Source organism: Epinephelus fuscoguttatus, linkage group LG5 (genome assembly GCF_011397635.1).
Source record: "Epinephelus fuscoguttatus linkage group LG5, E.fuscoguttatus.final_Chr_v1".
NCBI lineage: Eukaryota > Metazoa > Chordata > Actinopteri > Perciformes > Serranidae > Epinephelus > Epinephelus fuscoguttatus.
Genome location: NC_064756.1, coordinates 45350352 through 45376396, shown reverse-complemented (window position 1 = coordinate 45376396; position 26045 = coordinate 45350352). Strand labels below are relative to the sequence as shown.

General features: G+C 42.1%; 1 protein-coding gene across 7 annotated transcripts in view; it reads left to right on the top strand.

Moving 5' to 3' along the window:
- Positions 1-26045, top strand: part of bcas3 (BCAS3 microtubule associated cell migration factor) — a 937438-nt gene that overhangs the window by 220512 nt on the left and 690881 nt on the right. For all 7 annotated transcript variants that reach the window (XR_007449398.1, XM_049576752.1, XM_049576750.1 and 4 more), the window contains exon 14: positions 12713-12846. Coding sequence is in view for 6 of the 7 variants with exons in the window: in XM_049576752.1 (XP_049432709.1) it covers positions 12713-12846 (134 nt within the window). In the remaining variant the exon portion in view is untranslated. The remainder of the gene's footprint in view (positions 1-12712; positions 12847-26045) is intronic.

The following is a 26045-nucleotide window of genomic DNA, read 5'->3' as shown; positions in this document are numbered from 1 at the left end:
TGCTATCCCTTTCCAGGTCTTGAGTTATTGTCAATCAGACTGCACTGGCTAGCAAGGTAATTCATATGGCCATTATCACACAGCGGTCTACATTCCACTACAGGCATAGGGTGCCCTGTCAGATCTATGCTGACTTCAGTTGCTCACAGACCAATAATCCTGATGCTGCGCTTGTTGTTGCTGGAGTCTTCGATCTGGCTAATCTTTAAAAGGTTATGCTTGACTTTCCTTTCAATTCAATTCAGTTCAATTCAATTTATTTCAATTCAATTCAATCACAAATCACAATTCAAATCAGATTTGGCTGTTTAATTCAAGTATTTGATGGTTTTTTTTTTTCCATATGAATTTTTAAAGTTTGCACAGGGCTCAGCCAGAAATTCAGTGAGACAGTGGCATTCATGTAGTAGAGTAAACAAGCTAACGGCGCTAACAATGAATCAGAAATGTGCAACAACATTTTTTGCTGACACTAGATATCAAACAAAGCCAGAGACTGTGTCATATTAAATACCTGTGAGCTGTCAATTCACCACGTCTCAGCATGAGCCTTACATTGGAAGGTTTCTCCTCCTCTGTGCCACTGTAATCCTAGAGGCATGAGGCAAACTCTGAGAACTATGACAGATTACAAGCCCACACCCCCGGTTATACTCACCTCTGTAATGATAGTGCTTTGAATGACTGGTCAAGGATTACATCTGTTGCTCACCAGCACCAGCACATATAAGACCCACTACAGTTTGCCTACCGTCCCAACCAATCAACAGAAGATGTCTTGGTGAGATTGCTGTCCAGTGTTAACACCATAGTTCCCTCCAGGCTGGTCACAAAGCTCAAAGACCATCGAGATCTTCAATGCATCACTGTCCCAGTTCATCATCCCACCATGCCTGAAGTTGGCCACAATCATCCCGCTGCCCAAAAAGACCACTGTCAGCAGCCTCGATGACTATTGACCAGTTGCTCTGACACCTGTTATAATGAAGTGTTTTGAGAACCTGGTCCGATGTCACATCATGTCCTGCCTCCCACCACTTTTGATCCACTTCAATTTGCATACAGAGCTAACAGATCGACAGAGGACGCCATTGTCACAGTGCTTCACAGCACCATCTCCCACCTGGAACAGCAGGGGTGCTATGCTAGGCTGCTCTTCGTCGACTTTAGCTCTGTCTTTAGTCAGAGAGGGTCCCCATCTCTCAACAGCCCTCAGCCTCAACACCGGCTCTCCACAGGGCTGTGTGCTGTGCTGTCTTCTGTGCACTCTGTACACCCATGACTGTGTCAGCACCCACCCAGGCAATGCCATAATTAAGTTCGCTGATGACACCACCGTGGTGGGGCTCATCTCTGGAAGCGACAAGACGCCATACAGGGATGAGGTCCAAAGGCTGGTGGGGTGATGTGCAGACAGCAACTTGGTTCTCAATACCTCAAAAACCAAGGAACTGAATGTTGACTTCAGGAGGAGGAAGCCTGACCTGCAGCCCATCTGCATCAATGGGGAGGGTGTGGAGAGGGTGCCCAGCTTCAAGTTCCTGGGTGTGCACATGGACACAGATTTCCAGTGGAGCACTAACACCTCAGCAGTCGTGAAGAAAGCCCAGCAGCGTCTCCATTTCCTGAGGATCCTCAGGAGGATCAACCTGAGGAGGGAGCTGCTGACCGTCTTCTACCACTGCTCCATTGAGAGTGTGCTGTCATACTGCATCTCTATGTGGTTCTCCAGCTGCACCATGGCGCACAAGATGGCACTACAAAGCATCATTAACACCGCCCAGAAAATCATTGGCCACCCTCTCCCTTCCCTGAAGGACCTCTACAGTACCCACTGTCTCAAGAGGGCACGTAGCATCCTGAGAGACTGCACGCACCCAGGACACTGGGTGTTTGAGCTGCTGCTCTCTGGCAGGAGATTCAGGGCGCTGAAGTCACGGACAAATAGACTCAGGGATAGCTTTTATAACAGGGCAATAGCACTAAACAATACAAACCTCATCTGATTAACTTTTTTTCTTCAACAATGGGTCATGTGCAATCAACAATCTATTTGTCACCAACAATAATCTATTTATCACCTGCACTTTAGATCACACTTAGGTGTATATTCTGTATATATTATTCTATTCTTCATATATATTATTTTATCTTGTTTTTATATGCCTTCTTTTGCACCAAAGTGGACAGTATCCCAATTTCATTGTGCTGTGATACACAAGTATGACTTTACAGTGAGCATAGTATGAACATGGAGGACTAGGCTGCAGCATCCAAGGTGTGGCATGCAGTCCCTATCATTCTCTCCTAAGACCCACCCATATGAGAAGAATAGGATAGGTTAATGTTCAGAGGCATCCATTATGTGAGAGGTAGTTCTATAAGTAAGACTCATCAGTTCTGACCTTCAATTCTTTGCATTCTCCAATGAAATTCACCCCGCAATCAGAACTGAGCTGCTTGCAGGGACCTTGAAAAGAAAAAAAAAAAAAATCATCTCCCCGGAGTGCTAATAATGTGGACAGCTGTAGTCAAAAAAAGCACTGCCTGGCACTTGTTTACCACAATGCCTCCTCTGGTATGATGAGAGGTAATGTTCCAGGGTCCAAAAGACATCCATTCCAACTCAGATGAAGGGTGGCTCGATGAACCGCTAATCAGCTGGCAGCTAGTTTAGACTTATCTCATTCCACTAATGATCCAGACTGGCAGACTGAAGTGAGGGGATGGCCTTGCTCTGCAATCGCCACATATAATTATACAGCAAAAGGGTAGATTTATGATGTCTCTTAGACAGGATGTACCCTTCTTATTGTTAACATTTAATGACTGTGACTTTGGCTCATGACTATGCACTTTCAGTACTTTGGTTTGGAGTCTTACAATAGGCACTGGCAAGGCTGACACGTCTTTCTATGCTGTGGATCATCAATCTCCAACTTCAAAAACACTCAAATTTTTTGGTCTCTCTTTTAAAGGCAACAACTTGTGGTCATATCTATGCCAGTATGTGCCTCCACTAGCTCAAACATATTTTCTTTTTTTGAGACACAGATTTTGCTGTTCCAACTCATTTGATGAATTTAGGGCCAGTGAACCAGTAATTCTGCTTACTGACCATTATCCCAGCACCAGAAAGACCTGACGTAATGTACCTCCTTCACATCCATTATCTTCTATTTATCCCGGTCGTGGGGGCAGCAGGCTAGGAAAGGCATTCCAAAAATTCCTCTCCCCAGCAACATTTTCCAGCTCCTCTAGGGACATTCCAAGGCATTCCCAGGCCAGCTGAGATGGTCACAGCTACAGGTTCTTTTTGAACGCCCGGAAGCACTCTCAGTGTTTGTTGTTAAAATCTGGGCAGCTTAGCAAGATATCCTTCAATTAGACTCCCTCATGCATAGCTCTTCAGTCAAACACAAACCTGATTTGTCCTGCCTTATGAGGGTGAAAGAAATATTGTTAAGTATCAACATTGAGCATTACTCTGGAAGACTGGAGCTGGTTCTGATTGATGAGTCCTTAGTATCCTGAGGAGATCTCTGCATTACCAGGTTAAGGGATTGGGTGCAATGCTGTGATGTGCCGGTTGCTGTCACACTGCACATTCAGTTTTTGAGATCTGCCTTGTTGAGGCACAGCATCTGAAATAGTAATTATTCTTCCCCTAGTTAAGTTAAACTCTAATTCAATGGCTTAGTTTTGAAACCATGGCAGTTACTGAGGAAGTGTGGCCTCTTGTGGATGGCACAATGTTTTGCCATGTTTTCAAAGCTTACCTCAGATATATCAGCTTGGTGGGTAGTTGGTTTAATATCAACTTGCTTTTCTGACTGAGAACTGAGTTCTGCAGCTTTGTTTCTCAAATTTCCTCTTGGAAGGGCAGGAGTTGGACAACAGCCGTGCAAAACTTGGGTTGTTTTTTATCCGGGTTGGTTGCAGACAACTTTGAAGAAAGCATATGTAAAAGGTGGAAAAGCAACACAGTGATCCACTATGTAGTGTGACCAAGAGTGATCCACTCAGTTTACAGTCCTTGTAGCATGGTACAACAATGGGATGGATACCCCAAGCTGTGTCTACATATCCATACAACAACTCTCTTTGGTTGCTATTTCCAGCTCCATGAGAAGGTCAGCAAGGTCCTGAAGCTTCAGATGAGCTTTATTGGAGATTTTAGGAAACTCAGTTTTCTTGAATAAGGCCCCCTCTATTGCCTCAAGTGCTCCATAGGTTTCTTTAATCCAGTTCCACATCATGGCAAGGCCTGTGGCCTGTGTCTGTACATGTTAAGATGTACAGTTTCTTATTTTCACCTGTTCAGATGACTTTGGTCCTATCCACTTAACTAGAGGATCTAGCTCATCTGCTGCCGTGAAGGCTAAGCCTTTGGTAATTCTGGTAGAAGATGATCCATCCCCAGTATTTTAGTGGCCGGTCATCAGACCTTTGGCGTTTTCATGTCACAATCGCTTGTTTGGCAAGATATTTTACACTATCTGACATAACTGACATCCCGTTAGAAGACATGTTAAAAAAACGGTGTGCTCCATGGTTTTCAGTACTGTTTTAGGATTGGGCCTGGTAGTTTAGGGAAAAAAAAATGTTGGAGGAGAGCAGGATATGGTCCTGGATAGGCTGACTCATGTATCATAAAATCTATCTAAATGTCTTGTGACAAGAGTAGCATGGGCAGGTAACCTGGAACCCTCTTGCTGTGACATGGCAGTGCTAACCTGTGTACCACCGTGCCACCACAGCAGAAAGACTGTGATATAAATACATTCCATTTGTACATTTAAATGTGCATTTAAATTCAGTCAAATTAACCTCGCAAATGTGTTGCATACAAAATAGAATGTCTTTGCAGAACTTACAGGCATATGTAGTCCAAACTTTAAGGAAAGCAAAGTAATGACCTGCATGCTTGTTACAGCCACCATACTTTTCCACACTTGTCCACAAGGGGGTGTTGCAGTACCCTAAATGACACCAACACAATATCCATGTTCTACCACACTTGTTGCCCTCCAGTTTTTTTCTTTAACATCAATGGACAATAAGACCACTGTGATATCTTACCTATGACCAGTGGCTGTGAATGTATAAAGGGTTTCCATTTGTCAACAGAACTGAACAGAACTCTAACAAGTTTAAAAGAGACTGTGTAAATGTCCCGGGGTTACCTCTCCAGTCTCACTGTCTGCCTGTTTGCTCAGAAAGAGGATTAAGTGCTGATCACAGTCCCAAATTCTTTATCATCTTGAGGAGATTGTGGATGTGAGCAATTAGTTTTGGGTCTTCTTAAGCATGGCATCAAAAGAGGCCTGGTGTTAAAGTTCTTTCTGAGCTACTGTGAGAACATATCTGTCCCATGTTGGAAAACCATGGAAAGAAAACAAAGTAAAAGTATTAGTATTCACTGGGAATTTGGATCAGTGACAGTAAATTTGGGCTGTTGCATTTGGGGATGATCTCCTGCAGGTGAAGTAAGAACAGAAGCTTTTTGTCTCCTCATGCAGCCTGTTCATCCCGTGCACTGCCCATTGAGCAGCCTTCTAGTGCATGATGAAATAAAACCTCTGTCCTCTTTTACACCAATGTTGGTGTTGGAAGCATGCAAATATGTAAATGATACATAAAAAGACACTTAATTGTCCAGTGTGTAAGACTTACAGGGATTTAGTGGCATCCAGTAGTGAGGATTACAGATTGCAATCAACTGAACTTCTTAAGGATAGAACTCCTTCAGTGTTCATTGTTTAGGAGGTTTTTACCACAAGCTAGATTACTTACAGTGGTCTCTTCCTTTCAGAAGAAAAGGACCAGGTGATTAAAATCACTAAAAACACTGAACAAAGCAGTTACATATTACAAATCAGTGTTTTTCTGATACTGTTTGGCATCTCACAGATGGGCTGCTGGCCCAGCAACTGCTAATGTGTGCTCACTTTTTTCTCTGATAACTTAAGATCCAGATGTTCAGGAGGTTTTTACCAGGAGTCTATTCCTCTCTAAAACAAACAGACCCTGTGATTTAAACTGGTAAAAACACTGAATAAAGTTGTTTCATGTAAAAAAAACAACAACAGTGTTATTCCAACGCTCTTGTTGTGGAGTGACTGCTAACTGCAGTGGCTGATGCAAAGACGCTAATGTCTCTATCTAGAGCCAGCGTTTGGTTTGTCCATTCTAGGCTACTGTAGAAACATGGTAATGCAACATGGTGAGCTCCATAGACGAGGACCCACTCCTTATGTAGGTTTAAATGGCTCATTCTAAGGTATGAAAACCACAACAGTTCTTTTTTTCAGGTGATTATAGACTACTACTACTTTTATTCCATTTCTGCCAATAGTTGCCATTAAATCATACACACTGGACCTTTAAAGGGTGTGTTTTCCACTTAAGGTGATGAAAGAACAAGCCTGGAGCTTTTCCTTCAGAACAATTACCCACTTGATTGCTAAGGTGCCTTTGTGTCAGCTCAACTTAAAAGCCAGGTGACTTTTGCCCTGTTAAAAAGAGTCGGCATTCTAGCACAGTAATATCAAACTAATCTCAGCTAGGTTAGCCACACACACCTTTTTTTCATATCTGTTAATATCTAAGTGCTCACAGGTGGTCTGCCTGTGAAGCGTGTAGAAAAACACAACCCTTGGTTTCAGCCCACTGTACATCAAATGAACCGTATGCACCTTTCCCACTCTTTTCCTTTTTGTTTTCTCTGTTTTTATTTGCACCCTTTACCCTCCCTCATATACAGAAATCCCCTTCCTGGGAAAAGCATGAGTTGCCCTCCCCAGTATATCATTGAAAACATAAATATATCATTTTGAATTACACTGAACAAAAATATAAATGCAGCACTTTTGTTTTTGCTCCCATTTTTCATGAGCTGAACTCAAAGATCTAAAACATTTTCTATACACACAGAAGACCATTTCCCTCCAATCCATCCCACCTCACAGGTGTGGCATATCAAGATGCTGATTAGACAGCATGATTATTGCACAGGTGTGCCTTAGGCTGGCCCCAATAAAAGGCCAAATGTGCAGTTTTGCTTCATTGGGGGGGGGGGGGGAACCAGTCAGTATCTGGTGTGACTACCATTTGCCTCACGCAGTGCAACACATCTCCTTCGAATAGAGTTGATCAGGTTGTTGATTGTGGCCTGTGGAATGTTGGTCCACTCCTCTTCAATGGCTGTGCGAAGTTGCTGGATATTGGCAGGAACTGGAACACGCTGTCATATACGCCGATCCAGAGCATCCCAAACATGCTCAATGGGTGACATGTCCAGTGAGTATGCTGGCCATGCAAGAACTGGGATGTTTTCAGCTTCCAGGAATTGTGTACAGATCCTTGCAACATGGGGCCATGCATTATCATGCTGCAACATGAGGTGATGGTCGTGGATGAATGGCACAACAATGGGCCTCAGGATCTCGTCACGGTATCTCTGTGCATTCAAAATGCCATCAATAAAATGCACCTGTGTTCGTTTTCCGTAACATACGCCTGCCCATACCATAACCCCACCGCCACCATGGGCCACTCGATCCACAACGTTGACATCAGCAAACTGCTCACCCACACGACGCCACACACGCTGTCTGCCATCTGCCCTGAACAGTGAAAAACCAGGATTCATCCGTGAAGAGAACACCTCTCCAACGTGCCAGACGCCATCGAATGTGAGCATTTGCCCACTCAAGTCAGTTACAACAACGAACTGCAGGTCGAGACCCCGATGAGGATGACGAGCATGCAGATGAGCATCCCTGAGACGGTTTCTGACAGTTGGCTGGTCTCAGACGATCTTGGAGGTGAACATGCTGGATGTGGAGGTCCTGGGCTGGTGTGGTTACACGTGGTCTGCGGGCCAGGCCAGTTGGATGTACTGCCAAATTGTCTGAAACGCCTTTGGAGACAGCTTATGGTAGAGAAATGAACATTCAGTTGACGGGCAACAGCTCTGGTGGACATTCCTGCAGTCAGCATGCCAATTGCACGCTCCCTCAAAACTTGCGACATCTGTGGCATTGTGCTGTGTGATAAAACTGAACATTTCAGAGTGGCCTTTTATTGTGGCCAGCCTAAGGCACACCTGTGCAATAATCATGCTGTCTAATCAGCATCTTGCTATGCCACACTTGTGAGGTGGGATGGATTATCTTGGCAAAGGAGAAGTGCTCGCTAACACAGATTTAGACAGATTTGTGAACAATATTTGAGGGAAATGGTCTTCTGTGTGTATAGAAAATGTTTTAGATCTTTGAGTTCAGCTCATGAAAAATGGGAGCAAAAACAAAAGTGTTGCGTTTATATTTTTGCTCAGTGTATATAAAAAATGTGCATTAGAGCACTTGTGCTAGTTATAATTACAAAACAATACATTTTCACATTTTACAATATTGCGCCCACTGTGGTGTGAATCACTGGCAGGGAGTACAGAAGGAGATGGTCCTGGAAGTGGGTAAGAGATGTGAGTGACCCATGACCAGATCATCATAATTCACAGCACAGTGAAGACACAGACAATTCATTAACTAGATGTTTATAAGACCTGCCGATGCACAGTCAATCTGTGCATTAAATGAAATAATCTTTTAAGGGTTCATTGTTTTGCCAAAAATGAAGTTAAGCAATGTATGGTTACCAGTTTTTTTTTTTTTTGTTTTTTTTTTTTTTTGTTTTTTTTTTTTAAGCATCTGACTTAAACATCTGTGTTAATTTCTGGTTTCTGCCTTTAAATGTATGTCAGGCTCTTGCTAGTCTAGAAAGACTAGGTATATACACACTGAAACTTTGAATTAGAAACCAGGAAGATAATAACACATGCAAATTTATATAGACTCCATTTAAATTCTTAGCGAAAAATAAAACCATTTTGTGCTGATAATTTTTAAAAGAAATATGTAAGTCGACTGTAGCCTCTCTGTTATATTAGAGGCAGTTGTCTTTGGCCTGTTGGTAACTGATTAACCCTAATGCCTACCCTGCTGCCCAGCAGAAATAAAACTGCTTGTATATTAGTGTGGTGCTGTGGTGGTGAGAGGGTTAGCCTCCTTCAATTAGCACTGTAGCGAGTAGCCGGATTTGTACTGGTTAGAACACAACATGTGCTTAATAATCTTTGACTTGACTATAACTGTTATAACAGTTTCTAACCATCACAATATTTTATAGTTTCTAGGTCTAACTCTCAGCACTCTGCTGAGGAATGTCCACAAGATTTCTTGACTGATTTCAAGATGCTGGTCTTAAAAAATCTCCAGTTGAAACTGTAAATTATAACAATAGATGCAGGTGGATTTGTGGTTGGTGTATGGATTGTGGGAGGAATGTGGGTAGATAAATCATTGTGAATGGTTCCTAGGTGGTCGAAGTACCCATGGCAACACCAATAGTTTGGCTAGCTGTGTATATAGAATGCAGAGTGAATATCTATTGTATATTCCCAGCATATGTGTACATACAGGCACAAAGAGTCCTGTCCTTCCCCCCAGATTGGCAGCTCTGAAGACAAAGCCTCGTCTTGTGATGGATACTCTTTCATTTGTGTGTTGGGCTCATTTGCTCTGAAGTTTATGCATCCTGCTAACAGTAAGTCCCCCAAGTACTCCATCTTGTAAGCTTTATGCCTTCCACATGGTTATAATTTGAGATTTTCCTGATTTTCAAAGCTATTTTGTGCCTAGTGTTGTTAATTAAAAAGTGGACTAGTTTTGTTGTGGCCTTTTGTGTTGCCAAGTAGGGAAATCACGGCCCTCTTTGTTGCTCTCTGCATTTCTTCTTTGTTTCTCTCTCTCTCTCTCTCTCTCTCTCTCTCTCTCTCTCTCTCTCTCTCAGTCCTCAGTCTCTCCTGCCCCCCCCCCCCCGAATTAATGGGACTGACCAGATGTTTTCTGTTTGGATGGTCAGAGATGGGACACTAAGGCCTGAAGCAAAACAAAACAAAGATTTTTTGGAAAAAAAAAGAGAAATCAAAAGCAGATATTTATGGAAATGATTATATCACTTCCCTCATGTCCCATGCGGATGCATGTCTCGCACACATGGCAAATTAGAGGTCATCCCTTCCAGTTTAGCGCATGTCTAAGTGCGTGTGCCAGCGATTTTGGTACTAAAACATCGTAAATAACACTGTAACCCCTGGGACGAGGTGTTATAAATAGGACGTGTCAAACCCTGCTCCGGCCAGCCTCTGGTTTCCCCGAAACCCTCTCTTTTCACCCGCTGAGCAGCTCAGCTTCTTTTTAATTTGGCTATCCTGCGGGCTAACCGACTGACGCCTCTCGGCGAGGGCCTCTGTATTTCAACAAGGCCACAAAAGCCCCAGTCCTCAGTCCTCGGGCACTTGCGCTCACAAAGCTCTCCAGCCTTTTTGAGCTGTTACTTTTTTGGAGCCCAGACTCTACCATCAGCAGAAGAGAAATGCCGACCCTGCCAGAACACAGCGGCCAACTCTCATCTGTCAGAAACCCAGGGGCCAGACTTTCCAGCCACTGGGAGGGCGGGGCCTGACCAAAACAGAGAAAGAAGGAAGAAAGAAAGAAAGAGCGGAGCGTGGGGGGAGAGAGGGTTCGAGAGCGAGAGGAAGCTCCCAGATAAACAGACCGCAGCGCCTCAACTCCTAATCACCCTGCGCTTCCGTTTCCAGACTCTATAATTAGAAGGGCCCTGTCCCTTTTTTCTCTGTATTCCCAGTTGACGCAAATGCTTCTTGTGGCTTGGCACCTCGTTTGGGGCGTGGGTTTTCAAGAGTTTACAGGCCCTGGGCCTTCGCTCTCTGGCTTTCTGGTCGCTCTGATACAGCATGAATAGCCAACCACTGTCTTAATGTTACACTTCACTTGGCTTTTCTTCTGCCTTCCTCCCTCTACCTATGATGATCTCCATGACCCCATCGCTCATCCACTCTGTACCTCCCCCATTCCACCTCTTCATCATCTGTAAATATAACTGTTCTAAGTAATTGTGCAAAATTTTGTAGCACACTTGGCTCTTTTTTTTCAAGAGTGTTTTTCATCCCCCTTGCATGTGTTGCTGAATCCTTTTAATCTCATGCCATACCAGGCTCCTTTTTCACATTTAACATGCCACCCAATAAAGCCTTGCCACTAATTAAAACCTACTGCAGCCTTCACATAAAATATCCAATGGGGAAAAAAGTCAGAGGAAAATTACTAATTACTTTAATATCATTTATGTCTGGGAGTCGTCAAAGAGACAGAGGTTTGGACTTTTTTTTTCGAATCTTACACTCTGTATCAGTGATGCATTTCCAACATTTTGAGTTACTGCCCAATCTATGGGTTTGTTTGTAACATCTCAAAAGGCTTATGGGATGGGTTTTGGGTTGCACTTAAAAAGCAGTGCGGCGTTTTTCCTAACCGAACCGGTTTAGATCTGGGTTTGTTCTGGTGTGGTTTGTTGAGCATGTTGTTTACGGTGAGGGCCTATACTCTCTGGAGTTTGATGAGCTTCAAATAAAATGACACTAAATGAATGGGCCTGTTAGTGAGAATTACACTGTGGGGGTGAATCTCAGACACACACACACACACACACACACACACACACACACACACACACACACAAACACACCCATGACCATACATGGATTTATTTACAGACACTCATCATCTTGTCTCTCCTTAAAGAAGCATACGGCTTGAGTCCTGCTTTTTACCAGACTGAGCTATTATACAAGGGAAGGCTGCATTTTATGACATGAAGAAAAGATAGCTGGCTTTGTTTTAATGGGCTGGTTTGTTTGTTTAAAGGCAGAGTAATTCTGTCATATCGTCTAACATGTGTCCTACAGAGGTTTAGTCTCAGTGTTGATGCAGACAAATTGTAATAGACATGGTAACATTAGGTGGCCTGAGGCCATCTTGATGACGTGAGCTCAACATTCTGTTTTGCTCTCTGTATCAGTCTTGACTCCGTGCTGCCCCAAGCGGTTTCCAGAAATCAAAATCCAATCAGGGCCAATCAGGGATCCGCACTGTAGTTGACAATGTTGGCAGCCAATAAGAGACTGTGTTGTAGTTGTTGACATAAAATGCCAGCCATAGCTTGCAGAACAGTAAAGGCGGCTCCTGAAGCAACAAGCACTAACTATAATGTTAGTAGAGTAAATGCAGCAATAATAGAAGTTATTGCAAAAATTGTCAATAACAACAATTAAACAAGAACAAGAGTATGTGCTCGGAGTTTCTTGGAGGAGAAGATGTTTTTGCAGTTATTCTGACTGGACTTGGCAAAAGCTTGGTTTATCAACTGGCTCCACTGATGATAAAGAAGATTTTCTCTGGTGTTTTGTTATACTGATTGGCTAAAGGAGTTTGTCTGTCAAGGCGAGTACTCCAACCCACTGAATGTGTTTGGGGCAGCACCGAATCCAGACTGATACAGAGAGCGAAACAGAATGTTTAGCTCACGTCATCAGGATGCTCTTAACAGGCTAAACATTCAGGACTGCTAGCAAATACTAAATGAAGCATACAATACAAAATGATTAATATATATTAATGTGAAAGCAAAAACTACACATAAACTACTCTAAACTGATAGCACAATGACATAAAGACCATGGTGGGCAACTTAAACACTTAAAGTTGGGCTGATGATAACCAGTTTATGTTGTTCCAGCTGTGGGAGTGAATCCTAATGTTGATGACTGTATATGTGTTTACTGTAGGAATGCTGCTGGTGACTGCTGACACTCTGGGCCACGATTTCCACGTCTTCCAGATTCTCACCCACCCATGGGCGTCCTCACAAAGCGCCGTTCACCATCTCTACACTCTGCATCGTGGGGAAACTGAGGCCAAGGTCTGAGACACACGATATTCATCGAAATGTAGTAGCTGTAAAATGTCAGTGAAGGGTTTAGGAAATTACTTTAATGTGAAACAGCCCCCCCATCCCAGTGAGAGCAGACATTGTTGGTTACTGTCCATAGACAGAACATTCAGACTCCTCCTTCTCTGCTTGAACGTACATTATAGGAATGTTCCATTGTTGTCATGGAAAAGCTGATACTTTAGCAAGTAAACTAAGCTAACCACCATCACTTACCTGTTAAACAGAAAACAGACCATCTCTGCTTTGCTCTCCTTCAGTGCTGCCAGCAAACCAAAAAGGAAGTCTGACCACTTACCTATTTTCACTTAAAGAAGTTCTGTTATGCTGATTTTTGGGGTCACACCTGTAATATTGCTGTTTAGTGGAATATAATTAGGTGCTTTAAAAAAAAAGAACACATTTTCTTACACTGCCCATTGCTGCAGCACCTCTGTGTAAAACACTGTTTGGGCTTATGTCCCGCCTCCCCAGCAGCCCAGTCTGCTGTGATTTGTCAGCTCGCTCAGTCTATTGTGATTGGTGCAATGCTTAGAGCGTGTATTGGAAATGTCACGCCCCTAACCTAAACTAACTTTGACCTCTGGAGGCTACATGAAAAGTTAAAAATACCACTAAGCTAACAAGGCCATCAGTTATCCCTTGTTACTATAAGCCGCAGTCGCACCCTCAAAGTGAGGAAACAGAAGCCAAGAAACCTGAACCACCAAAGACTGGAGCAGGATGTTTAACAGTGGTACGTTTTTATTTTGTAGCTGTCTTAAATTTCAGCTGTAACATGATAACCGTAACTTATCTGGCGTTACATCATGGTAACAAGTGTATGTCTGCTGACTGACTGAAGTTGTAAAAGTCTGCTGCAAAGAAATACAAAAGGTTTCTAACAATATAATCAATTACTACATTACATACTCTCTGCAGCCTCTGCTCCAGCTCTGCTCAAAGTGGGTTCGTTTAGGGGGTGGCTCAGTGGCCTGCAGACAGGCATTGTGTGCATAGATAATGTGTTACATAGTGATGCAACCAAGTTATGGAATTAAGGGCAGGAATGCAAACGAGGCATTTCAGGCAGCTGAGGAGCTGTCTCTGTGGGGACAGAGGGCTCCCTTTAGCCTCAGATTAGGGCTTTTTATACTTTGCAGACCTTATAGATGCATAAGAATGCTACATAAAACATTGAAGAAGAGGGAAAAACCCAAAAAGCAAAGGTCCACTTTAAATCCTTTACCCTAGTAAAAGTGCTTATACCACACTGCTGAAATACTCCTGCATTAAAAATGCAGAATAAATATAAAGCATAATAGGTCCTCTTTTAAAGGCATACTCCGACGATTTGGGAGTTATGGCCTTTCTCTATCATTTTCATATTGAAACAACATGATCGATATCTTTTTTATGACTACGTCCAGTGGCTGGGTCTCAGCAGTTAGCATTGCGCTTATAGGGGGTCAGTACCCTACTCGGTAAAAGTGAACAAATAAATGTTACAGAAACCCTGAAGCTAGTTTTTCTGCACGTGCATTTAAAACAAGCATGTTTAAACATTAATTAAAAAAACGAGAGTCCTTTTTAGTCGAGTTTAGAAGAAGTTTGATACATGGAAGTATAGTGTGTTAACGTCCTGCGCGGAGGGATACACCGGTGAGCAACAGCTGCAGCTGGCTCTGGGACAGGTACGTTAGGTCACTCGGTAAAAAGCTCAGCATCCAACACCTGGAGTTCCTCATCTGTGTGCTTCGGCTCAAACAGATATGACTATGGATCAGCTACTATAGTCCAGAGATATCGTTAGGCTAAATAAACAACTGAGTTTTGTCTACAGGCTACGTCTGTGCCTGTGCCTGCTCATCGGTGTATCCCTCTGTGGATCACAGCGCAGGACGTACTGACCCCCTCTAAGCGCAATGCTAACCACTGAGACCCAGCCACTGGACGTACAGACACAAAAAGATATCGATCATGTTGTCTCAATATGAAAATGATAGAGAAAGGGCATAACTCCCAAATCGTCTGAGTGTTCTTTTAACTTTTACCCCTTCATTTTCACCTCTGTATGTTTTTTGTGTACATATGGCAGTGTGGAGTCATTTTAAGTTGGTTAATGACGCCAAAGATGCCAAATGCACAATATGTGGTATAGTGGGGCAATATGTGGTATAGTGGGGAAATCGTTCATTTTGTGATGAAAGCACAAAATTTGGTACATGTGTTGATGGATATATTTCAAACAAATCTGGATATTGGGGCATCGCAAAAACGCACCCTAGTTGCTGTAGCCACCATTTATTCAATAAAATTAATCAAAAATATCAAAAAATATTTCTGGTTCTGTCAAAGAGAAGTATGACAAACCTCTCAATAAGGCTCATTGCATCATCTGGGATCTCCTTTGGGCCAGCGTCAGTAGTGCATCTGTCAGTTCTGGCTGTGACTTCCATGTTGACCATGCTGCCTTTTTTCCATATCAAGCAAAGCTGGCCGCCCATTCACCTCCATTCATTCTTTGGATGAGGATTATGTGAAAACTTTCCAACCGATTTTCACAAAACTTGGTGGAGGCATGTAGCATGGTCCAACTTAGAAGCCATTAGATTTTGGAGTGGATCCAATTAACGGGACGGGTCCATGGGCAGGTAGGATTCAATTGCCTGCTGTGGCCACCAGGGGGTGAGTTTCTGATGCCCCAATATCCAGATTTGTTCTAAATATATTTGTCAACACATCTGCCAAATTTGGTGCTTTTATCACAAAATTGAACGATTCTAGAAAAATATTGAGCTATGCTGCCCCACTAATCTGGCAAATGATTAAAATATTTTCATTTTTTGCTTTTTAAGGAACAGCACAGGAAGACAAGCCAAAGATGAGGCCGTAAACTGTGAATGAGAAGCTAATGAAATGTTTTTAATAGCTCTTGTTCTGTTCTATTACATTTTTATAAAGCTTTTTCCACTTTAATATGCCTCTAAATTATATTTGTGGCACTAAAAACATGAAACAGCACCTATAGGGTAGCCAAACCATTCCATGCCAGTAACCACTGGCAGCCAATTTTGGTTGGTTGGTTGGTTGGTCGGTCGGTCGGTCGGTCTACAAAGCTTTTCTTGAATAATTCAAAAAGTACTTGACCAAAAATGTTCAAAATTTACATACTGCAAGTAGAGACCATGAGTAACGATGCCAGAAAAAATGACCAGGATTCATTCACAGGTGGCGCTATACTAAGCATTTCAAAATGAAAATTTTGCTTTTCTTGAGGTTGTGTGGATGCATGTTGTGTGGATGCATGCATGTATGCGATTGCAAATTTGGGCTTGTTCTTAATTTAATGTGAACTGTGAGTGTGTCTAACTGTATTTTTCTTAATTTAACACATATTTACATTTTTAAAATATTGTAATGAATCATTTAAATATTTTTGATTAATTTTATTGAATAAATGGTTGCTATGGCAACTAGGGTGCGTTTTTGCGATGCCCCGATATCCAGATTCAATCAACATATATTCAGCAATGAGTGTACCAAATTTGGTGCGTTCATCACAAAATGAACGATAGTTTAGCTATGCCGCCCCACTAGTAGTATTTTAAACTACAACAACTCCACAATTTCGTTTTAATGATTATAACAGTGAAAAAAGACCGACTCTGCTGTACAGGTACCAGTGAAGGGAAGCAGGGAAACTTAGCTGATATTCAACCAGTTCTGTGTCTGTGCTGGGAGCGGCATGGGGGCGAAGCTAAACACTGTTCATCACACTGTGTTACCTTGATTTCGTTGCTGTGTCAGTCTGATATCCTGAATATATCCTTCAAATGCATGTTGTAGAAATTTGAGAATATTTCTCCAGGGAGTGCAGTTAGCGACAGTGGGAGCGCCATGCCAGTCTAGCTCCGAAACTGAAATTTTGTTGGACTTAGCAACAGTAACTAAGGGAGGCGGGCCTTAGCGAAGGGTGAATTCAATATTATCATTAGGCTGCCTTTGCCATGGATACAGAGTACAGACACATTTCTTTTTGCGAATTTTGAATCAATAAAACGTGCTTTAATCATTATTTTGTCACATCACTGAATGTTTTAGTAGTAAGCCATGTTCTAAGTGGGATAATGTATAGTGAGCCTGTGACAGTTGAAAAATAACTCCCTTCAGGGAGCTGGGAGTTATTTTTCAACAGTCACCTGCTCACTATACATTATCCCTTACTTAATGTTTCCCATGTCACAGATGAGAGAATGCCCAATTTATTTTCATGTTAAGTAGCTTGCATAATATTTTGATATTTACTGTTCAAAATATCTTTGATATGCTGCCAAAATGCTATTGCCTGCCCTCAAGTGTATCCCAAATATATCCCAAAATAAATCTTTGGTTAAGGAATATGATTTGCATTTTTTCTGTATATCATAAGGAAGATATAGCTTTTTATGTACATAGAGCCTTTTGATTCAGATGGAAATTCAGCTTCTCATGAAAATCGCCGCTTATCAATTAATCGATCATCGATCAATAAGATGAAACAACTATCGATTAATGAATTAATCGATAATTTGCATCCCTATTATACATCCATGATATTTACCAACCAATGGCCTACATATAGAAATAATACAGTCTGTATATTATATAATATTGATATTGTTATGATATTCATATAAAAGCTTGTAATTGACCCAGACTGACAAGCCTGTGGCCATGCATATCAGGTCTGCTTCCATTTTGGGCATAGGTGGCAGAGGAGACAAAGACATGTATCCGAGCTGGACACCGGTAAAAAGCTAATCACCTAGGCTATTAGCATTTAAAGAATTACACTGTGGCAGGGTTTATTTATTTCTTTTTAATGATGTTAAAATGCTAAATGATATAAACATGCTTTGGTTGTTAGTGTTTGGATAAAAAGAAAAGTTTCAGATAGAGCTGAGCACAAGCAGTGTTAATTCTTCAGTTAGTCTGAGTGAGCGGAAGTTCGCTGCATAGATCAGCCTCTCACTGGGCGGAACGAGCCACCCACTGAAGTCCCGCCCTACCACCTCCGGTTGTGTAGCAGTTTTCAACCGTTTTCAACACGTCCTTTACTAACTTTTGCGGTGTTTGATCTTGCGGGGACGTAGCCATTTTTCTGCCATGATTCACGTCCTGTAGCTAATATTTTTGTGGGTGTGTTACACCAAAACCTGTTTCCCCTCTGCAATATTTTTGCAAGCGCACTGTTGCTGTGGCACTGCCCAGAACGATTGTGATTGGTTGAAAGAGATACAAGCAGCCGGGGCATTTTTTCCTCCAATCTTAAAGTGAGAGTCGGCCCAGCCAGACCTTTCTTTTCTTGAGAAAGGTCTGGTGAGCGAGACTATTGTTCAGTCAGTCTGGAGCCAGTCCCAGAGAGTCAGGCAGCTGCCAACTGTGATAGAGAGTGCATGTCCTTATGGTGACTATACATTTTTAAGTGACTAGTATGTGGCTGCAAATAGATAGATGTCAGTCAGAATATGGTTCAGTAACAATTCTCCAACTCAGCCAGATTTACTGCTGCATCACAAGTCCATGATAACTCAAACTTGTGTACAGGAGTTGAGACCTGACGCGAGATTTGATTGTAGCCCTGCTTACAGTACAGGCCAAAAGTTTGGACACACCTTCTCATTCAATGCATTTTCTTTATTTTCATGACTATTTACATTGTAGATTCTCACTGAAGGCATCAAAACTATGAATGAACACATGTGGAGTTATGTACTTAACAAAAAAAGGTGAAATAACTGAAAACATGTTTTATATTCTAGTTTCTTCAAAATAGCCACCCTTTGCTCTGATTACTGCTTTGCACACTCTTGGCATTCTCTCCATGAGCTTCAAGAGGTAGTCACCTGAAATGGTTTCCACTTCACAGGTGTGCCTTATCAGGGTTAGTTAGTGGAATTTCTTGCTTTATCAATGGGGTTGGGACCATCAGTTGTGTTGTGCAGAAGTCAGGTTAATACACAGCCGACAGCCCTATTGGACAACTGTTAAAATTCATATTATGGCAAGAACCAATCAGCTAACTAAAGAAAAACCAGTGGCCATCATTACTTTAAGAAATGAAGGTCAGTCAGTCCGGAAAATTGCAAAAACTTGAAATGTGTCCCCAAGTGGAGTCGCAAAAACCATCAAGCGCTACAACGAAACTGGCACACATGAGGACCGACCCAGGAAAGGAAGACCAAGAGTCACCTCTGCTTCTGAGGATAAGTTCATCCGAGTCACCAGCCTCAGAAATCACAAGTTAACAGCAGCTCAGATCAGAGACCAGATGAATGCCACACAGAGTTCTAGCAGCAGACCCATTTCTAGAACAACTGTTAAGAGGAGACTGCGCGAATCAGGCCTTCATGGTCAAATAGCTGCTAGGAAACCACTGCTAAGGAGAGGCAACAAGCAGAAGAGATTTGTTTGGGCCAAGAAACACAAGGAATGGACATTAGACCAGTGGAAATCTGTGCTTTGGTCTGATGAGTCCAAATTTGAGATCTTTGGTTCCAACCGCCGTGTCTTTGTGAGACGGAGAAAAGGTGAACGGATGGATTCCACATGCCTGGTTCCCACTGTGAAGCATGGAGGAGGAGGTGTGATGGTGTGGGGGTGTTTTGCTGGTGACACTGTTGGGGATTTATTCAAAATTGAAGGCACACTGAACCAGCATGGCTACCACAGCATCCTGCAGCGACATGCCATCCCATCCGGTTTGCGTTTAGTTGGACGATCATTTATTTTTCAACAGGACAATGACCCCAAACACACCTCCTCTATTTGACCAAGAAGGAGAGTGATGGAGTGCTGTGGCAGATGACCTGGCCTCCACAGTCACCGGACCTGAACCCAATCGAGATGGTTTGGGGTGAGCTGGACCGCAGAGTGAAGGCAAAGGGGCCAACAAGTGCTAAACACCTCTGGGAACTCCTTCAAGACTGTTGGAAAACCATTTCAGGTGACTACCTCTTGAAGCTCATGGAGAGAATGCCAAGAGTGTGCAAAGCAGTAATCAGAGCAAAGGGTGGCTATTTTGAAGAAACTAGAATATAAAACATGTTTTCAGTTATTTCACCTTTTTTTGTTAAGTACATAACTCCACATGTGTTCATTCATAGTTTTGATGCCTTCAGTGAGAATCTACAATGTAAATAGTCATGAAAATAAAGAAAATGCATTGAATGAGAAGGTGTGTCCAAACTTTTGGCCTGTACTGTACGTCCATATTGATAAAGCGAGCTTTGTGTGGCACTGACCATACGCCCAGTTTTGTGTTGTACGTTTATTTCATAAATGAGGGCCAATTTGTTGTCAGCTCAGTTACTGCATCCAATCAGACTTCCACACTGAAGTACAATCTTATGAAACAGAAAAACAGCATTCATATTGTAAAAAAATTAAATATAATGTTATAACACGCTGGCACCGCTGTGTCTCTGTGTTTCATATGTTGCGCAGCAAGTGCTGCCTCTAGCACCAACAGGATGCAGAGCTGTGGCTTGCCAGGCAATATCTTTTTTGCTATTATCTTTGTGATAATGGGATTGTGGGTCATATTAGAGTTCTGATTCTCTGCCCGAGCCCAAATGGGAGTGACCCAGGCCGGGCTGTAATATGTCATTATTCATTTGGGCTTGAATTGGGTTGGGTTCTGGACAGTTGATCTGTGTCGGGTTTTTTATTTATTTATTTATTATTATTATTTTTTTTTAAATGAAACTGGCAGTTCTGGTGCGTAAATGGTTGGAATATTAATGGACTAATGACTGACGGAACAAGGAGAGAAAAAGAGGGGCAACAACCAACAAAGTTGGCCTTGTTTGCTTCTGCCCCCCCAGCAGTGGGAGACATGTGCGGTGATCAGCACTGCATTGCCATTGACCATCGTGCACACTAGATGCACCAAGGGGCGGAGCCCGCGCTGCAAAATCTGTCATGCACGAGACGACAGACTATTAACGTAACAGAAGGAAGACAAAAAGTAGAAGTGGTCCAAGGAAAGACATCAGTCCTTAACTTGTGATAAATGTTTTTAGTTATATTTTGTACCCGTCTTGCTAACCCTGTGAGTTCCCCAGCACAGATGCACACATTTAGCACTCCGTCTTAATGCAATACCTTTATTTACTGCGGCCCAGCACACAACAACAACAAAATTAGTCAATAACATGTGCCTATGGTTGCCTAGCTCTTCCAGCATGTCTCCCAGTCCATTCAGTCTTAAACCGAAAACTCAGGCAGTGTCCTTCTCCTTGGTCAGTCATCTGAGGGCTATCACACTACTGCATTAAATCAACACAATGTAGGATTGTGCTTTTTACCTCATGGGGTCCCCCTGCAGACAACATCAGGAAATTAGAGCTCATCCGGCATTTTTGAAGTTTAGTTAATTGATCCATTTCTTCTGGCTTTATCAATAAATACAATTGTGTATCATCCGCATGACAATGGAAATTTACAGAGTGATTTCTAATGATGTTACCTAATGAAAGGATATATAAAGTGATTAGAATTGGTCCGAGCACAGAACCTTGTGGAACTCTGAAACAAACTTTGGTATGCAAAGATGATTCGTCATGAACATGAATGAACTGAAATCGATCAGATAAATAAGATTTAAACCAGCTTAGTGCAGAACCTTTAAGGCCAATTAAATGTTCCAGTCTCTGTAGCAGACTTTGATGGTCAGTTGTGTCAAATACGGCACTAAGATCTAATAAAACAAGTACAGAGATGAGTCCTTTGTCAGGGGCAATTAGAAGATCATTTGTAATTACTTGTGCCGTCTCAGTGCTATGATGCACTCTAAATCCTGGCTGAAATTCCTCAAATAAATTATTATTTTCGAGAAAGTCACACAGCTGGTCTGTCATTACTTCTTTGAGGATTTTTGAAAGAAAGGGAAGATTAGATATTGGTCTACAGTTGGCTAACACCTCTGGATCCAGGGTTACTAATAACCACACCCACCTCCCCATATATAAAATATATATTTTTACAGTTCCAATTTGGTCAGGCTCAGGCCCAAAACTGCTGCCATAGGTAGGGCTCGGGTTGGGCTTCTACACGTAGGGCCCAAAAAAATTAGGCCCGATCACAGCTCTAGGTTGTATAGTTTGGGATGTTTCTTGACTTCAACAATGAGTCTCTCCTCAGTCATTCTTCGAGACACGTAAGAGAAGGCAACAGAGTTTTCTTTATACATCAATGGTGAGGAGAGAAGTCGAGCTGCCACAGGAGAACAGAAGAGCTGCTACAGGAACTGGTTGGTACAGGCAGAGGGCAAGTGGGGACAAAATCTATTTATTTCAGGAGCAGCAAGGCTAGGAGTAGGACAGTGGTGTGAACTGTCACAGGGCGGTGTATCCACAAGTTGCTGCCAGTGTGGGGTTGTACGTTGAAAATAATAGGGGCAGCTGTTTTTCTGCGCACCGGTGTGTTTTATCCTGACTGGCGATCTACTTCTTCCTCCCCTGCACAGCACACTCACACACTGATAGGTGAAGGAGTGTATGTCCATGCCCATGTTTGCCTGACACTGAATAGGATCAGGTGTCTGGAAGTTGACATAAAGCAAACATGTTTACTGAAAGAGGGTTTTATCCCCGATAGACATCTTATTTGCTGTCAGTTGTAGAAGATCCAAAGATCTTTTTCTCAGTGTTGTTTTTAGGGATTATTTTCCAAATTTAAGAACAAATCATTACATGTTCCAGTCTTTTCCTCTTGCCTCATCCATTTCCTCTGTCTTGCAAGTATAATAAAAGGAGAGCTTCTTTTTTTACATGCTACTTCTGGATTGTGTTTGGGGAGAACATCTTTGAAAAAAGAAGATGCTGGCTCTGTTTTAGATGTTGTTGAATACTGTAAATATGTGCTCTGCTGGTTGCCAGATAATACAGTGCCATCTAACTCAATAGTACTTACATTAATAATGAGATTAAGTTTTTTTTTTAAACATAAGGTGGCATTTCATGTTGGGATACAGTATTGTATGTTCAGAATGCCACAGTCAGCTGTGTTTATTGTTATGCTGTTATGGAGGCATCAGCTGACATGGTGGTTGTAAAAAGAGCAGCAAAGTTTGGTAGAGTGTCAGTTCGGGTGGTGGATAGAACAAACACAGGACTTTCATCCTGGAAACGGGTTCATGTCCTGTGTGAAACCAAAAGTAAACCCTGAGTTTAAGTAGGTGAGTTAGGTGACTTATGATTTTTTTTCTAAATCCAACCACATAGCCTGTGTGCCTAAACTGAATGAAAGTCAATGTGGAACCGAACCACCCTGCTCCTGATGCCATGTGTCGTCACTTCTGTTTACGTTCAACAATGTTATCAAACACAACGGAGCTAGTTGTTTGGAAAACTGTCATTTGAACTCTGTTTTTAGCCTCATTGTAGCCTGTAGCTCTAACTGCCTCTCTGGGCACTGCGTTCACGTGCGCGCGCCTGCACGAGACCGTGAGACATGGGCACTGCGTCCATGTGTGTGTGCTTGCTCTCGCTGGTCTTGCGCTGGCTGGTTGGTACAGCCTGGACCCAAATGTTTTTGTTGCTATTTGTGGAGCCTGGGCTGCCTACAGACACCGGACTTTAACAGAGTTAATACTATTGTAATGTTAATTTGTCAAGTGTTTTTTATTATATTTTGAAACAGTTAATAGAGTTCATAGACCTATTTAATTCTAGGTATTTCTAATTTGCCTCAGCAATAAATAAATAAAAAACACTGATTTTATTATAATTTAAAACTGTTATACAAAATACTCAAGCAAATTGTGCTTTGCATTTGTGATACTCACGCACTGGAGTGTTTTCTGGAGTAGTTTGCAACTGGCGAATAATCAGCTTTAATAGCTGTGCTAATGGTCGTGTTAACTAGGTGTTGGAGCCAAATGCTTGATTTATGTTTTGAGGAATATTTTATTTTTTCTAGTTTGCTATTATTATTTGTCTGATTGGTTATGAGATATGAACATGAAATATTCTGGTTTGAATTATGAGTTGAATTGATAACAATTATGAAATTGTGAATTGTTGCTAATTTTGATTATTCGCTGCTATGCATAATTGATGCCATTTCTCACCTCCGCCTCCTCTTTGTAGACAGGTGACTGCAGCACCTGGGATATATTAGTGTTGGCTATTGGGGCCGGGTGAGCTCTCGGTTTCAGGCATGCAGCCATACAGTTTTAGACCGCTGCTAAGTGTTGTTTTTTGTTTTGTTTGAATGGATGGAAAAGAAAGAAATGAACCGATATGATCTGTCTGTCACCCCATGATGCGGTAAGAAATCCCTAAGTTTTTTGGAAATAAACATTTTGAACCAGAGGAGAGAAGTGTTTTGCATTTCATGGTCACTTTAAAACATTTGACAGCGCTGGAGCGTTTATGTACGTTTTTGTGCACGGAGCATCTTTAAATGTTTATCTGCCGTTACTACGCCACCTGTCAAATGGAATTATGAATGAATGAAGCTCGTGGACACACCCACGTAGCATGACGTCATTCAAAACGGGAATGTTCCAGCAATACATCATTGAATGTTATAATGTTACAACTTAAATGGAGTGTGCACTCAAACAAACACTCGAGGCAATCAAACAAATCACGAATGATTAAACTTGGAATAAGAAGATTTCATGTGTGTCCTTGTGACATTTGAACAAATGGAAAATGGATGAAGATGTCATGGCTAAGAGTCTTTCTAATACTCAGCCACAAGAGGGTGATGTTGAGCCACATACTGGAATGGAAAATGAAAATTTGATGGAACCTGAAAAGGAAAAAAGGATTTATTAAACACACTGCAAAAGGTTTGGAGTTGTTTTTGGCAAACACTCAAAAGGCAAGAAACTCAAAATGCAAACAAACCAAAATGCTAATGAAAACAATGAAAGAGCTCATGCAATCAAATGAAAATGCAACTAAAATAAGAGGTCACTTGGATGAAATGAACAGACTTTGTGATGAAGCATGTGAATGTCAGAAATCACTGAAGGGTTTTCTGCCTGAAAATGAATTTGAAAAGCAAACTCAGTGGCTTAAACAAAAAATGGACCAATGTACTGCTTTTGGACAGGATGTGCAAATGTGGTTGTGTGAAATTAGACAACCAAGTGTTGAAAATGGACTTCAAATAATTTCACCCTCCATTGTTGGAGATGACAAGCAACCCAGTGTTGTAAACTCTGATGACATCGGACCTAGTGACAGTGTTTCAAATGCCCCAAAATCAAAAGTCAAATCCAAGTCTCGTGCATCAAGCACATCATCAACATCATATGCTCGCATAAAGGCAGAAGCTGAAAAGGCTGCTATCATGGAGCGGGTTGCGGCCCTGACTAAAAAACATGAGCTTGAGGCACAACAAGAACAATTAAAAAAAAAGGCAAGAACAACTGGAACTGGAAACAGAACTGGCAGCAGCAATGGCAAAAATCAATGTACTGGAGGCCATGGGATCAAAACAGGGCTCTGAAGCATCTGATGGACCGGATGGGATGAATGCTTACCTCAGAAAAGGAACTGTTCAAACCCCACGTGCTCATGAATACTTACCTGAACAAGTGCAACAGCCACAGGTGGTGAGACCGAAAACAACACAAGAACCACATGTCAGAGCTCATGGCATGCAATACTCCCTACCACCTGACAGGGCTCCTGACATGCAGTACTTACTGAGACAAGACATGCAATTACACAGGAAGTCTGTTGTGCAGCAGCACACACCTGCCATAGTTGAAAGGCCTGACACCGTGCCCAGACAAGAAAACAGTAACATAAACAATTTGTCAGAGGTCATGGAAAAACAAAACAAAATAACATAAGCTCGTGTAAAACAACAAAATATGTCATCGTTACCTTCGCTCACTATACCAGTTTTCAGAGGTGATCCACTGGAATATCAATTTTTCATGAGAGCTTTCGAGCATGGAATTGAGGAGCGAATGGACAACCCCAAAGACAGACTTCACTTTTTAGAGCAGTTTACAACTGGCCAACCACAGGAGCTGGTACGCAGCTGCCAGTATATGCCATCAGGTAGAGGATATGTGGAGGCAAAAAGACTGCTGAAAAAGCACTTTGGAGATGACTACGCAGTTGCAACAGCCTACCTGAATAGGGCATTTAGCTGGCCAGCTATAAAAGTGGAAGACG